The sequence below is a fragment of the Acomys russatus genome, chromosome 22, assembly GCF_903995435.1.
Source record: "Acomys russatus chromosome 22, mAcoRus1.1, whole genome shotgun sequence".
Lineage (NCBI taxonomy): Eukaryota > Metazoa > Chordata > Mammalia > Rodentia > Muridae > Acomys > Acomys russatus.
Window position 1 is genome coordinate 12,166,046 of NC_067158.1, and position 17,540 is coordinate 12,183,585.

At 55.9% G+C, this 17,540-nt stretch overlaps 1 protein-coding gene across 4 annotated transcripts in view; it reads right to left on the bottom strand.

Annotated features, from left to right (window-relative positions):
• Camk2b (calcium/calmodulin dependent protein kinase II beta) overlaps window positions 1-17,540 on the bottom strand; it is an 89,826-nt gene that overhangs the window by 841 nt on the left and 71,445 nt on the right. The window contains exons 10-23 of one of the 4 annotated variants that reach the window (XM_051164686.1): window positions 17,400-17,522; window positions 16,999-17,082; window positions 16,291-16,333; window positions 15,203-15,277; window positions 10,760-10,797; window positions 10,517-10,588; window positions 9,043-9,087; window positions 7,641-7,689; window positions 6,299-6,412; window positions 5,720-5,848; window positions 4,649-4,777; window positions 748-823; window positions 567-661; window positions 169-402 (exon numbers count right to left, since the gene is read on the bottom strand). In XM_051164686.1, the coding sequence (XP_051020643.1) occupies window positions 170-402; window positions 567-661; window positions 748-823; window positions 4,649-4,777; window positions 5,720-5,848; window positions 6,299-6,412; window positions 7,641-7,689; window positions 9,043-9,087; window positions 10,517-10,588; window positions 10,760-10,797; window positions 15,203-15,277; window positions 16,291-16,333; window positions 16,999-17,082; window positions 17,400-17,522 (1,305 nt within the window). In that variant the 3' untranslated portion in view covers window position 169. The remainder of the gene's footprint in view (window positions 1-168; window positions 403-566; window positions 662-747; window positions 824-4,648; window positions 4,778-5,719; window positions 5,849-6,298; window positions 6,413-7,640; window positions 7,690-9,042; window positions 9,088-10,516; window positions 10,589-10,759; window positions 10,798-15,202; window positions 15,278-16,290; window positions 16,334-16,998; window positions 17,083-17,399; window positions 17,523-17,540) is intronic. The other 3 variants (XM_051164687.1, XM_051164688.1, XM_051164689.1) reach the window with 3 other exon arrangements.

The following is a 17,540-nucleotide window of genomic DNA, read 5'->3' on the forward strand; positions in this document are numbered from 1 at the left end:
CTGGGCAGTCCCTGCCGTGGGTACTGAGTTACTAGAAGAGTTCAGGACCCACCCTGGTCCCTGACTCCATCCCTGACCATGCTCTGGCTTGTGCAGTTCTGGCCTCATCGGCTCACCCGTCAGGGTACCCCCACACACCATCTGTTCACACCCCGGGCACTCACTCACCTCACTGCAGTGGGGCCACTGGAGCGCCCGAGCAGTGGAAATGTACATTCTGCCACTTGCCATCACGGCGGTGCCACACGCGGGTCTCTTCGGACTGGCTGGTACGGGGTCTGCCCTGGCCATCAATGTACTGTGTGAGGCGGATGTAGGCGATGCATGCTGCATCCTCACCGATGACGTGCACGTGTGGGTTCAGGATGGTGGTGTGGATCGGCTTGCTGTTCTTGGCCAGCACTGAGGACAAGCAGGGTATCCTGAACTGACAGCACCAGGCACAGACACCTCCCACCCCTGCCACCTCCAATCCCCTTCCCCTGACTGAAAAAAAGGATGAAGGAGTTAAAGGGACCCTCCCGGTGCTGTCCCCCCCTCATGCCCACCTAGACTTCTTCACTCACGGTTCTCGAAGTAGAATCTGTGGAAATCCATCCCTTCGACCAGGTTGCCCAGAGCTTCAGGCTCAAATGAGGTCAAGCCTGGGTCACAGATTTTCCTGGGGGGCAAACCCAAGTGAGGAGGGGCCCCATCCTCCATCCTCGCCCTCCACAACCCCCCACCCCAACCCCCCCGGAGACTCACGCATAGGCCTCAAAGTCGCCATTGTTGACGGCCTCAATGAGCTGCTCCGTGGTCTTGATAATTTCCTGCTTCCGGGCTGCAGGGAAAAAACAGGGGTGAGCACTAGGCACTAGCCTGACACACTCTTGGATACCCCCACTTCCAGCAGAGCCCCAGGCAAGGGGCCTTGGAAGATGGAGAGCTGCAGATAGCATCCACATAACTGCTCCCACCCTGGCTCAGGTCTGTCCTCTCCAGAAAGGTGGTATCCAGGCTCGGGCACCTGTATGCAAAGCATCTCAACCACACTGGTCCCTCCTTTGCCACCAAAGGCTCCTTCGCTTCCACATGCAATAGCTGTTTATCAAATAAAAATATTCGCAAGAAGCAGCTACCCTATTCCGATTAGAAAATGTCTTTTAAAAAATGCAGAAAAGGGGAAAAAGCTTGCCCATAATGCTGGGCTCCCGTTCAGCCTCCCCACCGCTGGGTCCCGGTTCAGCCTCCTCCCTGCACTGTTCATCTGCTTCATCTTCTAACAGAGCCTTGACTACTCACTGACTCCGTCTTCCAACAATCTTAGGGGGAGAAGAGCCATCATAAAAGGTTGAAGGACAAGATGGCCAGGTTGTCTCTCCACTTTATCCCAGGCCATGTGCTGCCTTAGCAAAACCCACCCAAGTGTCCTGTACCTCGCAGGCCCATTGCTTCTTCTGAACACTAGCTCCTGGCTTTGGGATGAACTTTTTATTTTATTCACAAAGAATTTAAAACATGAGAGCACAGAGAGCAAACCTGTGGCAGGGCTTTCCGTACCAGTGGGTGTCTGGGAGCCCACCCCCATCAGGCACCCTGAAGGAGGGCTGACTCCACGGCAAAGAGGTTGGCTGCTTTGTGGGGCACACGTGTATGCCATGCATGTGCCATCACAAAGGCATCTGCATCTCCTTGTGGACATACGAGCTGTGATTGCTCTGGTGTCCTTGGGATTGGCAGCAGAAGTTGCTGGGTGTCACCTGTGGGGACTTGTATGTGTTTGTGTGTATGCAGTTCATGAGTGTGAATGTTTGTGTGTACATGAGAAGGCACACACAAGTGTTAATATGAATGTCATGTGTGCATGCATGCACATATAAGCATTTGTGTGTGGAATGCATGTTAAAGTGTCCTTGTGTTGTGTATGCGCATGCTATGTGAGCATGTGTCCGTTTATGTGTGCATACCCTGTCTTGGAAAGGCCCCTCTCCTAATCCAGTTCCCCTTCTGCTATCTTGTTTCAGTTTCTTCCCTTTTATCTATCTATCTATCTATCTATCTATCTATCTATCTATCTATTGTTTTTTGAGAGAGGGTTTCTCTGTGTAGCCCTGGCTGTCCTGTGTTCACTGGCATCGAACTCACAGAGATCCACCTGCCTCTGCCTCTTGAGTACTGGGATTAAAGGTGTGCACCACCACTGCCCCGGTTCTTCCCTATTCTTGAGCCTAAATCATATCACCATTTAAACCCAGGGTGAGGTCATCACTGCTGCCCAGCCTGGGATGCTAACTCTAGGTGGTGGGCTATGAGTTCCAGGAGCCCCAGTGTTTCCTGTCCCCATGTACCCCACCCTTCGAGCATACCAGGGTTCTGTCCCAAACACACAACAGGTTTTCCTGCCCCCCCCCCCTTTGTTCTTTCTGGAGATGTCTCAGGTTTGGTTTCTACATTTGCAGGCAGCTCCCTCCCCAGAATCACTCCACACTTCCCAAGAACCTCCGGGGCTCCTTAATAATCCCCTTTTAATAGATTCAGCTGCCCCATTGCTCCATAGCTAAAGTGGCTGGAGCAAAGTAGCTGCACTGTTTGGTTTCAAGCATGCTATGACGCTACCTTCCCCTGCGGTAAGTGGACTGGTTTTCTGTTTAAAGAAGTTAGGTTGTTTTCAAGCAAACAGTGACTAAAAGTGGGAGTCCACGTTAAATAAACTAAGAGAATATTCATGACCACAGCACCAGGCAGAGGTGGGCACTGTGCTGGAGTTTAGGAACAGCGTTCCTGTGAGAGCTGCTCGCCCACTTGGCAGCCAGGGAAGCCAAGGCTGTCTCTGAATGGGACCAGGGCCCCTCCTGACCTGCAGAGTGGCTGCTGCCAGGACATGGGTGGAAATCAAACAGGAAGGAGGATTGAGATTCCCTGAACTCAGGGATAGCTCAGGTGGAGAAGCGCGAGACCAAGGAGCCTTGCCCCATACCCTGCACGCCCAAGGAAGAGGCCAAAGAGGTGGGCAGGGCTTGGCTGCGGCCCAGAGTGGGAGAGTCACCTCATCCACAGCTCTCCCGGGGGCTTGGGAAGCCAAGCAGCTTAAGGAGACTGAAAGTATCTGGGTGGGACCTGGGAAGGTTTGGGTCCCTCCCACCCTCACAGCTGTCACGCGGCAGCTGACGAAGGGATCAGGCAGGATCAGCCTGAATCCGGTGTAATCCCTGATTAGGAAGTAAGGCTCGGGGTACAGCGACCATTGGGGCAGGGGCGGGGCTTCAGTCTAAAGAAACCTATACCCTAGTTGGTGGGTTGCAACCTTCCGAAGAAAGAGGGGACCCAATACCATCTGACAGCACCCACATTTCCCTACATTTTACCAAATGTCCTTATGTCCCCTCTCATAGCCCCCCTCATGCAGGACCCATTTCCCTAGCCAAGCTCAGCACAGACCCTACAAAGGCAGATCAATGTCGTACCCTTCTAATGTTCTGTGGTCTCTTGGTGCTCCCCACAGACCTGGCCCACAGACAGGAAGCAACCACCTGGTCGTTGCATGAACCCCTAGGGGCAGATCATGCCCCAGGCTGACACCCAACAAAAACAGTGAGACCCTTGAGATCAGATGAGAGAGCACCCAGACAGGGCAGGTCTTATACCCATTAATGGTGAGCACCCCCTGGACGCTTTGTGAGTACTGGCTGCCGTACACCACTGACCCTGTCCCCTTACCCCAGCACCAGCAATAACCTGGCTCTGATCCCCCTCTGCGGACCATGCAATGCTCTGGGGGTTCATGCCCTCCAGAGGCTGCCCCTTACACAGCATGGATCTATTACCCTCCCTCTCAAACTTGTAAACTGCGGGTGCCTACGCTTGTGGGCCACTGACACCCCCCCCTTGCTCTGGCCATCTGTAGCACTCCCCCTCCAGCCTAACAGGTAGAGGTAATAGGGGTAGGCCACCCCAAGCTCACCTCTCACAGCTACTCACCCAGCCACTGCCCTGCCATGCCGAGGCCCTGGCCCGGCACCCTCTTCTCTGAAGGCATGTCAGCGCCACCCCCAGCCCTGTGTCTCCCTGGAGGCGGGGGCAGCGGTGACTGCAGCCCTGGATGCCATCCATCTCTGTAAGTGATACTGGCGGACAGTCGGCAGACAGGCGGACAGGCGGAAGAGCCACCTGCCTGTGCGGCTCTCCCTAATTCGTCCTTAGCCCTGGCTGCCCCCTCCCCCACCAGCAACATCCAGCCTAGCAGCCAGCATGCCAGGAGTTTCTTTTCCTGTCATCTTATACAGGAATGTCTACTCTCTCTGAGGCAGCACTTCCTCAAGGGTTCCCGTGCACTGGTGGGCACTTGCTCACTCTCTCCTATCAGAATCTGGGGGCTAGCCGCATGGTATAGCAAGGACTCCAGGTCAGTGAAGTTTTGGGGGGTGCTTTCCCACATACCTGAGCTCACACACAGATACACACACGTCATGACCGTAGTCTGCATTTACCGAGGCCCACTGCTTTCTACATGCATTTTGACATGTTTTCCTGTGACCTGGCTGATTCTGTGTCCCTTACAGCACCATGAGCTGGTTATTCCCAGTGATTCTGGGGAGGCTGGCCATGTACCACAGGTGGGGGCTCGCCCCTCCACGGAGCTGTCAGGGCCACTTAAAATGCTACTTACATGGGGTGGGCAAGGGGCCAGGGAGAGTCGGAGATGGGCAGGGTGGGGGGCCCACTGGTGGGAGGCCCTCAGCTTCTGGGGTCCCTGAGCCCCGCCTCACTGAGTTGAGGATGTCAGAGATCCTGGGGGCTGGGGTAGAACAGACACACATGAATACAGGTGGGAGGAACATGCAGGAAAGAAACCTACAGACCGAGAGCCAAGCCAGATAGTAAGGGAGGCCAGAGGGAGATGCACCAGGAGGGGTCATGGGGACACAGGAGCAGCGGGGAGGCCAGAATGGGCTATGGGGAACGCAGATGCTTTTGTCCTTTCTAGTGGGCTAAGCTAGAAGCTGCCGAAGGCAGAGGCTGCCCTCCAAGGAGAGGCAACCTGGCCCCAAAGAAGCCAGAGCCCATCACTGCAAGTGGCTGACCTTTGAGTAACTTAGCAAGTGACTGACAGGTGGGTAGAGGAGTGGACAGAGGGGAGGAGGGCTGTTCAGGAGGAAGCACCAGTTTAGCCCATGTGGGCAGCCCAGGCCAGTGGAAGGTCAGGCTTTGCTTCTCTTAAAGGTTTTCTATCTACACGGCCCTAGCTGGGGTCCCATTCTTGCACTTTCTTTGACCTCCCCTGCCTCACTCAAATGTTGAGGTGAATGGTGTTCAGGAGTATGGCATATCAAGAGCCAAGGGCCACTCTGGAGACAAGCTCTATGGGCACTGTGACCATGACAGGGCAGGGTTTGAGTGACGTTGGTAAAGTCTAGAAAATTGGCTGAGATGGGCTGACGGGCTCCAGCTAATTCTTACCCAGGGGTGAGCCTGAGATGAGGTGAGGTGAGTGGCGTGCAGGAAGGGAATAGGGTTAGGAGATGAGTCAGAGGCACTGGGCCCAGAAGGAGAAGCCAGTTAACTGCCCAGCTGGGTTAGCGTGTGTGTGCCTTGAAAAAGGCCAGCCAGACTGGACACCAGTCAGGTGTCCTGGTCCAGAGGAGCTTGGCCGTGCATGGTGGGTACAGGAAGCTGAACGCCGGCCATTCTCAGCGAGCCTTAGGTAGCAGAGGCAGCAAGCCTAGGAGCTACTACTTACACGGGGCGGGCAGGGGGCCTAGGAGAACCGGAGACAAGCAGGGTGGGGGCCCCACTGATAGGGGTCCCTCGGCTTCTGGGGTTCCACAGCCCCTTCTCACTGAGTTCAGGATGTCAGAGATCCTGGGGGCTGGGTGGAACAGACACACATAAACACAAGGCAGACAGACATATGAGGAGACGACAGAATCGACAGGACAGAGGGGTGGAAGGTCCCTGTTCTTACCACAAGGGAATCTGGGACCCGACTTCCTACTTGGTGCCGGTCTCAGAAGCAAGATGCCTCCAGAGGTGGGGTAGAGGGAGGCTTGGGTGGGCCCTGGAGGCCTAGAGTTCACAGCCAAATCCTCCAGAGACTGACTAGTGGCCATGAACAGGTAAGTAGGCCAGGACAGCAACCTCAGGGACCAATAGAGGCCTCAGACTGGGCAGTGGGGAGCCCCAGTCTGGGGGTTGCATGGAGATAGAACTGGGGCCAGGAACGCAGGCCCGTCCAGTCCTTGGCACTTGGATGTCCCCCTGAGAGAGTTGCCAGGCCCTCCAAAGTCATCCCCACATCAATGGGGCCCAGGCTACTTACACGGGGCAGGAAGGGGACTAATGGGACCTGGAGATGGGCAGGACAGGGGGCCCTCAGCTTCTGGGGCTCCTGAGCCCCTCCTCACCAAGCTCAGGACATCAGGGACCCTGGGGGCTGAGGCAGAACAGAGACAAGCAGTAGATGGTAGACACTCAAGACAGGAAGGGCCAAGAGGCACAGGGCAGTGGAACAGGCTACAAGTGTAGAATCCCAGGCCATTGCCGGGGACCTAGGGGACAGAAGTGAGGTGGTCACTCTTGGGGGCCACCCCATGAGGTATTAGGAGGGCTCATTTTGTGGACCTGTGACAGGCACGGCAAAGATTAGACTAGGATTTTGGAGTGGTCATCGCTGAGCAGAGTAGCTTCACAACTGCCCCAGCTCTGTCTGGGCTCTGTCTGGGCTCTGGTGTGTGGCTGAGGTAAGAACACCTCGGTTCTTCATCACCAAGGCTTCCCCTAATTTGGCCCCTGCCTTTACTCTCAGCCTCATCTGTTGCTGGCTTGCTGCTCCTGTCTTGAGGAGCAGCCACTGTCCTGCAAGCCTGAGGCCCAGCCACCTCCCTTCTAGCTCAGCATCCCACTGGCCAGCTCAAGGCCAGAGCCTTTGTCAGAGAGGTATGGGTACCATCCATGCTGCTGCCTCTGGGGCCCACTGCAGCTTGTAGGGGAGTGGATTCTCTTAAGTTCAAGGACCAACGACCTGTGCAAATTTCCACTCTGAAGTGTGGGGGACTCCTGGGGACAGCATGGCAGCTGGGGTGGAGCAAATAGGAAAACTATCTCCTTCGAGAGCTTGCAGGGTGGAGGGGCATCCTAAGGGCATCTTAGGGACTCCACAGACAGCTCGGAGCTGTCAGACCTCATCCCAGGAAGTGGAGAAAATGCAAGAGGCCTGGAGGCCTACTCATTGATGGCAGGTGCCCTAGTGGCATCTCTGAAAACACAGGGCTTAGAGTGTGGCACCAAAGTCCACCTCAAGAGGGAGCTCCTGAGCCATCAAAGGAAACAGCCACCTTGGCCACTCATCGTGAGAAAGCTGGACAGAACCAAAGCGTAGGAACTTTAGGAGAAGAACAACCTCCTGATCTGATCTCACCACATATTTCACACCCTGTGAGAACCGAGTTCCTGGCTCCCAGAATGGAGAACACACATGCTATGCCTGAGATACCCCAGCAGTGGTGTCCCAAATATGCTTTGGCTGGCACGAGACAGGCCCTGACACTAGGCCCTTGAACCTCAGTAGCATGGCCTGCACAGCAGGACCAGAGATATCAAAGAAGGCCCACCCACTGCCAACGCCAACCCAACGCGGCCAGGCAAGGTCTCTGTGAAGGTACCTTTGGCATCTTCATCCTCTATGGTTGTGTTGGTGCTGTCGGAAGATTCCTGGGGAAACAGGGGAAACAGGAGTCAGGATGTGGTCAAGGACAGGCAGGACACCTCCAGTGGTGAAGCCAGCCTGGGTTCTAGGTGGGACCTAATCCTGGCTACTCCTGAGGATTTCAGAAGACAGGCTCATCCTGAAGGAACTCCTCAGGGGGGCAGTGACTGGGAAGAAAGTTCTAGCTATATATGTCCTCAAGGCTCTAACAGCCAGGACCTCGACTTCACTTAGCTGACTCAATGAAGAGAACAGGCCTTCTGAAACCCCAAGATGGAAAAACAAGGGACGTGACTGACTTTTAGTGACGGAAGGCCCGGAAACGTGGGCAGTAGGAAGGTATGGTTAGCAGCTCGTAGATGAGAGATCCCTTCCCTGAGAGGAAGTGAGATTCCCTGATGCCACTGCCTCTCCTAGGCCTGGAATTTCAGCAAGGGCCAGCTCCTACAACCTCCAAGTGGCGACTGACTTCTGAGCAGCCCCATGCCATCATGTTCCCCGGAAGCCAAAGAAATCTCTCGCGGGTCTTTGGTATGGACTCTGATTGAACTTAGGTCTGGGCCCAAACTGGAGGCCTTCAGATATAAGGGCAAGCCTTGCCCTCATCCGGAAGGTTGACTAGTAGTCCCTCAGAGGGGAATATGACCTCACTTGACATGAGGACCCGGAGGGTACTAGTCACTTGGGTCGGGGGAAACCAGACACTTGGTATTTAGAAATGTGGGCATATATAGACGCCCTTAGTCCCTGGCATAGAGAAGGGCCAGGCACAGGTTCGAGCCAAAGGAAGTGGGGTACCCACCGTGTCACCTTGTTGGATCATGAGGGAAGCCAGGCCTGGGTGTAAGTCTGACCTGCCACTCCAGCACAGTTGCCATATTGTAAATGGTCCCGACACCTACCCATCTCTCCCCCCTCACAGAACGCCAGCCCCTCCCGGCCCCAGGTGATGATGCCGATGTGATGGGAGCAGATGGCAGAGCAGAGAGGAGCAGGAAGCGCTGGGGCCACACCAGGGGGGTGGAGGGTGGGGGTGAAGAACAGTCAGGAGCAGAGAAGAGCCTCCTGGGAAACAGACCTGGCCCAAGGCCTGCAGCAGGTGGCACTCTTGAAGCCTGCTGGGAGCCAGCTACACGGTGACACATACTGTGTGAGCTCTCTTCAATGGAGTCATCTGTGTCCCGCCATGGCCCCAGGCAGGTAGGCTTGTGGGCTCTGCCCTACCTTTGGGGTCAGATCACTACACATCTGCTCTCTATCATAGGCACAAACGCTTCTCCCAGGTCACCGTCCACACCCTCCTCCTGGGCCCGTACCTCTTGCCCAAGGAAAGGGTGAGGAGTGAGGTGGTGTAGTACCTTAATCCCGTCCACTGGGTTATGGATAACGGTGGTTTGAGGCTCCTATAGAGGGCGGCAGACAGAGGAAGGAAAGAGAGAGAGGGAGAGTGAGAAAGAAGGAAGCCGGAGGAGGATGGGGAGCCAGGGAGCCAGAGGAGTGGGCAGCCACCAGGGTCGGCCCAGAGAGAGTGCAGAACAGAGGGACAGGCATGGAGGCGGTCAGCAAGATGGCCCAGTGGGGATGGAGGTAGCAGGTGGTCAGCAATGGCGCTGGGTGGGCTCAACATGATGGAACCAGCAGGTCTGCCCAGGACAGAGGCTGGAAAAGATGGAGCTCAGGGGGCCTGAGAAAAACTGGGGTGCCTATGGGCTCCGCTTCTGGGAGTTCTCCCCGCCTCCTGCCCCAGCATAGGGGGTGGGCACGGGATTTGGAGATGTTGTGGGGCTTGGGGTGGCATATGGGATGGGCGGGAGGGGTCCAAGGTGGGGCTGGCTGTGAGGCCGGTATGAGCCACCCCAGGCGCCAGGTGAGCCAACAATGCCCGGCACCCTCCTGCCATAGCCCCACTGCTCTGAGCAACTCTCCGACTCTAGCCAGGAAGTATCTCTTCTGTGCTCCTCGATTTGGCAAAGCCAGATTTCCCATGGGGGAACACCTGCCTAAGGGCCTGTGGGGGATACCAAGCATACTACCAGCAAACTCCAGACCTTGTGGGACAGCAAGCTCCCAAGACCCACAGTCCAGAAGGGTGGTGCCTGAGACCACAACTCCACATGTCTGGAAGTACCATCTGTGAGGCTCAAAAGTCACCCAGGGCAAGGGGCCCAGTACCTTCTCAAGGAACAATGAAGGATATATCAGGGCTATCATGGACACTCTCAGCCTGCCTCAGCAGCAGGGGTTCCCCAAGATACCCTCTCTGTAATCCACAGACCAACATGGTATATGGCTCTGTTCCTTCAAACCACATGCCTCTGCATTACACCACTATGGCCCTGCTGTGCCCTGACTAGACTCAGGATGCAATCCTTCATGGTGTAATCCCCGAAGAGCCCAGCCTGGGACCCTCTAAGCTGGGTTGGTGTACAAGGTGAAGTCCTTGAAGAGGACAGGATCCACATAGGCTGCTGGCCTTCCTCAGTGGCACCCTGACTGTCTCTCACTAGAGCTTCTAGAGGCGAGGTGGCCCAGAAGTTATCACAACCGGCAACCCATAGCTCTCTCTCTCTCTCTCTCTCCAGCACCGGGGCACCTCAGGGTACCAGGGAAGGGCCCACCAAGCAGTCTTACACCTGCCTGGTCTGGGGCCCCTGACAGTGGACTCTCCTCTTGGGAATTCCCTCCACCACCCCACCCCCCATCCCAATGCCATGCCATTCCGTTCTGTCTCCACGTGGGATTGGTTTGGTCAGAGATGGGCAGAGTCTCACCAGACCCTGCCTTGCAGGGTCTCTCTGACAGTAAGATGAGGCAGGGGCGGGGGCTCAGTACCAGGGCGGCAGGAGGGAGGGATCCTTTGGGGCTGGTGATGGCCGAGCTGTTTTTGGTGCTGTTTGTCTGGGGCTGTGAAAAAAGGCATATCGAGTTGTTAGGGAAGAAAGGGTACCTTCCCCGCTCCGGTATCTGCTGGGCCGGAGCCAAGTCTCTCATGCTAGAACCTTGGGGTCAGCATCAAAGCTGCAGGTTCTAGCATCCTCCCCTGCACCCCCACAAAGGGCTTAGCTGGCGCCTCACCTTGACTCCATCGGCTTTCTTGTTGAGTAAACTCTTGGCTGCTGCGTTGGGAAGGAAGGAAGGCTCATGAGTTCCTAGGACCTAGGGCCACTGTAGCCCCTGCCCCTCCCTCCACTTCCCTCCCCACCCCTCTTCTTCAGGAGTAAAGCCCAGGACCTGAGGTCCAGTAGCCTGAAGCCAGAGCCAGATGTGGCCTCGGCATCTGGCCTGGCCTGGCCCTTGCAGCAGCGGAGCCTCCAGGGTTGATGAGCCAAGCTGCCTAAGGAGCCTCATCCAGGACCACCCTGCCCTCAGCATCTTCAATGATTCTCAAGCTCCTTGCAAGGCACCCAGGAGCCTCCTTGTCCTGTGCCTATGACTCCTGAAACGCAGGCAGGATGGTCTCCCCCCACCCCCCATCTCTGCGTCCCAGGACGGCGCTGGGTCAGGATTGGTAGGCATCAAGATGCAAACGGAAAGATGACATGCTCAACCTGGCCCTGCCCTCTGCAGTCCTGTGTCCCCACTAGGATGGTGAGCCAAAGCTGGCTGTCACACCAAAGGACTTGTCCCAACCCCCCCCCCCCCCCCCGCCCAATTTCTGATGAGCCACAAACTTCTGTACCAGGGCTACACCACTTGGCCTCCCTGTCCTCCCCCTGTTTGGCCCCAGCAGCCCCTTGCCATGGGACCACTTCTTGGTGGCTGTGACTGGGGCCTACACCGGCCTCTTTGCCCACAAGTCCTGCAGACACGTGGACCCAGAAATGGAACCCTTGGTTCCAACACTCCCCTTAGCGATCAGGACGATCTGGCCTTTGTCCTGTCTTTCAGAGTTTAGAGTTTTAATTACAGAATTATAAAACAACAACAACAAAATCGAGAGTGAGAGAGAAAGTCAGCTTACCTTATAGAAAAGGAAAGATGAGGAGAGGAGGGAGTGAGGAAGGAAGAGAGGAAAAGAGAGAAAAACAAGATTTGTGTCGGTTTAGAAAGGCACCACACAGGGCAGCAAAGCCAGCCTGTCGTGGCCTAGCGCTCCCCAAGAAAAGCCAAGTGGCCGTGTCGCCAACACAGCAGGTTAGAGGCAGCCACAGCTGGCACAGCACAAGGAGAATGGTGGGGTACACAGCCCCCTGTCCCCAGGGCCCTTATCCACACATCCCATACAGCTAGACACTGGCTTGCCATACCTGACCTCAGGCTCTCTTGCCTAGTAGAGGGGAACCTGTGTTGCCTACAGCAGGCATGGTGAGGACTTAGAAACAGCATATTGAGTCTTAAGTTGTAACATGGTCAAACGTAGTCTTCTGTCACAACAGCCACTGTTGCGATCAGAAATGCAAACTTGTAGGCCACGGCCTTCTTGAGTAAGAATTCTGAAGAGCTCTGTGTCTGCCTGCAGCTCTGAGGTGGTTCTCTTCAGAGACCAGACCTGCACCCCACTGCTGCCTGCTGACCACCTCTCTCCCCAGACAGATGATTTAGTTTGAGCCGCTCCGCCCCTCCCTCCCCCCCAGGCTTTGTTTGCTGGGACTTGGGGACATGGCTACCTGAAGCCACATACTATCTTGGAACCTGAAGAAGGGCTTTTTGGAGTACCGCTGTGGTGGCCACTGGTTTCCCCACTCAGTGTTTTGGTATTTTTCTCAAAAATTATGTTACAAGCAGGTCTCTCTGAAGTGAACTTGCTCTTCACAAGCCATTTCCAGGCCTTGGGCTCTCTAGACCTTTGGTCCCAGATTAGCCTTAGCTAGAAATGCTGACCTCACATTTCAGAATAGAGAAGTCTGGGAAACCCCTCTGATGCTGTGGCTGGCTACACTCCCTAGAGTGAGAGACACGCCAGTGTTGCCCCAGCATAGCCCTCTGCCTTGTCTGTGGGTGCTGTCCTTTCTCTCCTCCATCTTCCCATAGGGGTTGTCCCTTGAGACACCTGCATTGCACTAGCAGCATGGGATCCCTTGCCGTGAGGCCCTGCTCCTGCACTGCTAAGGCTGCCGCCTGGTACCTGCTCTGTACTGGAGACTTGGGCCCAGCATGGCTGGGAGACAGGATCCTCCCTGGAGCCCAAGGAAGTAAGATGGTCCTGTCTTCACGGTACTTGCTATGGCTTTCTGGGCACCAGGGGAGGAGAAGAAGTCTAAGAGGTGGCAATTTCAACTGGCCGTTTGCAGAAGGCAGGCTTGACCCTACCGCCGAGTGGACCACACAGCCAACCCAGCATGTGCCCTGACGGAGTCTGAGTTGAAACCAGTGAAGGTCTGAGATTTGGGTGTGGGGTTTTATGGTACCCATCAGACATCCTTGAAGGGTTCTCGCAGGGAAAGACACACTGGAAGGCTTAGGCCTGCAGACACCCCAGGACTGTCCTCTTGATCTTAAAAGGGTTCCACGGAAGTCCCCAAGTCTATCAAAACCACAGTTCCAAGCTGCGCTCCTGGGGATATTATTTGTGAGAAGAGGACAAGGGTTATCTTGGAATGAACATGTTACTCCAAGGCATGCTACATTACACTTGGACCCGGATGAGCCATGTCTGTGGCTCAGACCTAGAAAACCCAGGCAGACATCAGTGTCATTTCAGCATCCTTCCTGCTCCTCTCGCCGGGAGCCTGTGTGTGCGCTAGACACGGCACGGGGGTGCCTGGACCAGCTTCCTTGATTGCATGAGTTCTCACCATACGCTTGCTGGAGGCTATTCACATCTGCCCTGGACTAACTACGGTTCACAGCACCCAGGAACCTGCGCACTCCACTCACACCACAGTCCAGGAGCAGAGGGGCCACTTCTTGCTTGTCTCGCGGCAAAAGGATTTAGTAGGTGCAGCCGGAGCCAAAAAGCAGACCAGACAACCATTGGATGCCACAGAGTTAGAGCAAGAGCTCTTCAGACCTGTGCCTCCAACTCAGGAGGCCTCGGGTCAAGTAGTTACTTTCCAACCCAGAGCCAGCCTGACAGTCACAAGGCACCTTGTTGTGAGTATCTGCTCATTGGGGAGAGGGATGGTGGAAGCCAAACTGCAAACAACGCTCTACAGCAAGGGTCTTCCTGCCGTCCAAGGTGCTCTGCCACGCTGGAATGTCTGACAGAATCATGGAGAAGGGAGACCTCCCCCCCCCCCACCTTAATGTGTGGTTGCGCTGGGCCAACCAGATGGAGTAGCTGGGACGACCCTCAGCTCTGCCTCACCCACTATCTGGTCACTATGGACAGCCATGCTGAGCTTCGTTGACATGCACTGACCTCCCTCCAGGGTGGAGTGACCCTCAGCACCTGAAACAGAGCCATAGCATGCAGGCAGCCTCATGCAAGGTTGCCCTTGCTCACTTGCAGGCAGGCGAGCAGTGCAGTGAAAATCTTAGGCAGAGCGTGGCTCAGAGGTGACCTGTCTCACACCACTGTCCCCTGGCAACAAGGCCTCCCTGGCAGCCACTAGCTTTATCTTTTTATGTACATACATATATATATATACACACACACACATATATATGTATATATATGTGTATAAACTTAGCCTCTCGTGGGCTTCAAAAGGGCTTTAAAATACACACTTGGGACCCTCCACACTGGGCCCCTGTGGGCAGAACAGACCCGCCTAGGATGACCTGAGCATCCCCTAGGAGAAGGATCCTCTAGCTGGCCAGAGTGTTGCTGTGGTCCCAATGGCGTTGTGAGGTGGAGTCAGGCAGGCACGTGGAGGGGCTGGACCTAAGGCGATGAACCTGCGCTCTATCCTCAGCTGACATCAAGGCTGGGGGAGACACTGAAGCTTGGCTCGAGCCTTTGTGCTCTGCGGCTGCCCTAACCTCTGCTAGCCAGCTCTCTGTTTGAATGGTGACTACGCAGCCCATGATCAAGGTTACTTCGTCCCCAGAGGGTCCCATACCATCCCAAGGAACAGGTTGCCAGAGGCCACCACTTCCCTCAGGGAGTTTGGAACCAAGTCACAAAGGTCTTTGGAACGAACTCTTCAGTCCCAGACACTGACACCACCCCCACTTTCACTCTATAACACAAACTACCAGGGAAGAACTGGTCTTGGGTCCTACAACTCCTTGGGATGATACCCCTATCTCCCAACCCTGACCCAAGGGCTCCCCTTCCAGCACTGAGACCCTCCAGCAGCAGGGTCAATGGCTTCCTGTGGGGTTAGAGTCACTGTGGATTGGGTCTTCAGACTTCCACGGTCCAGGAGCAATGGTCTCAGGGCAAAAGTGTCTGGGGTGTGATGTGGCCTCGTCTCTTACAGATGATGAAACAGGAGTGAAAGGGCAGCCTTATTGTCCAGGGTGGAGCCTCTGCTGGGATGTGACTGTGGCAGGAGCAGAGCTCCCAGGGGACTGTCAGCCTCTGGGGAGGCTCTGGGGGATCCTGGCTAGTGGCTGCGTGCAGCAGGGGGTCCTGCATGCCAACAGGAGGGATGGGCAGGAGCGGGTGGACACTGGGCAAGACACATCTACCTTGTTCCACCAGCCCCATGGTGGCGCCGGAGGCCGCGGTGGACATTGTGGCCGGAGCGGTGGTCTGTCTGCCCACTGTTAGCACCAGGTTAGAGACGAGGGGGAGGGGGGAAGGGAGGCGGACACAGACGTGGGGAGGGGGCAAGGTGAGGAAAGAGAAGAGACAAAGGAAGCAGAAGAAGATTAGAGTTAAAGTTTAGGTGGGGGATGGCGCCAGAATCCCTTTCTCAGGAGGGTGAAACAAGATTGGGCCAATAGGCACTGAAAACCATTTGCCTCCTTTCTCCTTAGAACACCCCAGTGGGGCTTCTTGTGCCCTCTGGGGCATGCGGGGCACACAGCAGACAGGACAGTCCCATTAGTGTTGGTGTGACTGTGTGCCCATTCCCGGCAGTACAGCATCACAGCAAAGTAACAGGAGGCAGGGTGCCAGATGCACACGGACAAGGAGAGACGGCCATGAACGCTCGCACACTTGGTGTTACGACCACCACGACGATGACGACGATGACGACGACGACGACGAAGCCACAGACACAGCTGTCTGGGCACTGGGGCCAACACTGTCTCCCAAGGTGGGCCCCCGTGGGTCTCTAACAGACCCTTGAGACTTCTTTTTCCCACCGTCCACCCTGAACAACCAGGGTAGGCGCCTCGGCCGGAACTCACAAGTTACCCTGTGCACAGACTTCGATCTCACCCATCCCTCACCCTTTCAGCTAATCTCCAACACAGAACACAATGCTTAGAGTACTGAGGACAAGGAGGCCACAGGGCTGCCCAACAGATGCTTGGACAGATACAGGTGGCAGGCCAGGTGTTGGCAGCACAGACATTGGGGTGTCGGGTGAGGGACACAGACCCAACAACAGGGAGGAGGCGGGACGGGGACATAGCAGACCTCAGTAGCTACCCAATGAGGGAAGCCAAAAGGCCTTCTGGCCAGTGGTTCTTAGAGGTGAGGATGGAAGCTGAGCCCCACCAGCCTGGAGGGAAGGGGGCTGAGGGCTGGTGAAGGAGGAGGGGGCTTTCTGCAGAACGAAGGTGGCACTGAGACACCGTGTCTTCCATGGAGAAGAATGTCTCACCTGAGAAATTCCGCGTGGCCAGCATAGTTGTAAGGATAGCTCCCTAAGGAGAAACAGAGCCGGGGCCCACCCTGTTAGTGTCTGTCTCCTGCTGGCTTCCAGCTAGAAGACCCCAGTCCCAGTGTGCAAGCCCAGCCTCGTGGAGAAGTGAGGGATGCAGACCCTACCAGCAGCATCAAAGCAAGTCACAGTTAAAGCTCACACTACCCACAAATCACAGCGTCAAGACTCCTGAGACGTGGGCATGACCGGGAAGGCCTGCCAGGTGACAGCTCCTTGGTCAAGACCCACATGTTGAGAACCAACTCATCTAATAGGCCCAGGGCAGTCAGGGCTGTCCTCGGGGCTTTGGGGAAAGTTAAGCAATGGTTCACAGGCCTAACCCTGGCCTTGACTGGACAGCAACGGTCAGGATCAGGCCCGTCCACCTGACTCCCTCACCTACTGGGCCCACCAGGGCTTTCCTTCCATTCTGCCCTTGACTGAACCTCCTCTGGTGGCTGTTACATCTTCTGCCCTCAGGATGCTAAAGCCGCTAGCTTTACACCCAGGGCCAACCCCTGACCCTCTGGCCTATCTCAGGATCTAGAAGCTTCTGCTTTGGACTTGTAAACAGGCATGTATTTGGGGGCTTCTCCTGCCTCCTCTTCCGCAGGTCCCATCGGCACTCCTGCGGGAGGCGGGAACGGGGACTGCGCGCTGTCCTACCTTGAGCTTCCTCCTTGCATTGAACTTCTTCAGACATTCCACAGTCTCCTGTCTGTGCATCATGGAGGCCACGGTGGAGCGTTGCTGTTGGGAGAAGGGAACCGCACAGGGCAGTGAGGAGCTTTCGCAATACCCGCCTTGTCCCCAGAGAGGCGGCTTAGGAAAGAGGTCCAAGGTAGTGACGCTCTAGGCCTCACATACTGAATGCTGCCCGCCACCATAACCACGAGGGAGCACTTGTTCCCACCCGCTGTCCCCCAATTATTTCCGAGTTCAAGTCTTGTCCTTCACCGACCAAGGGAGTGGTCAGACACAAGGAACGAAGCCTCGGGGCCATCTTGGGGGGCCCCTGGCTATACCCACCAGGAACTGGCCCCTAGAGGTTGTCAAGGATGACTTACGCAGACCCACGGGTGCTTCAGGGCCTCGTGGGCCGTGATACGCTTGGCAGGGTTGATGGTCAACATCTGGTTGATGAGGTTTTTGGCTTCAGGAGTAACGGTGTCCCACTCGGGGGACGGGAACTACAGAAGGAAGTGACG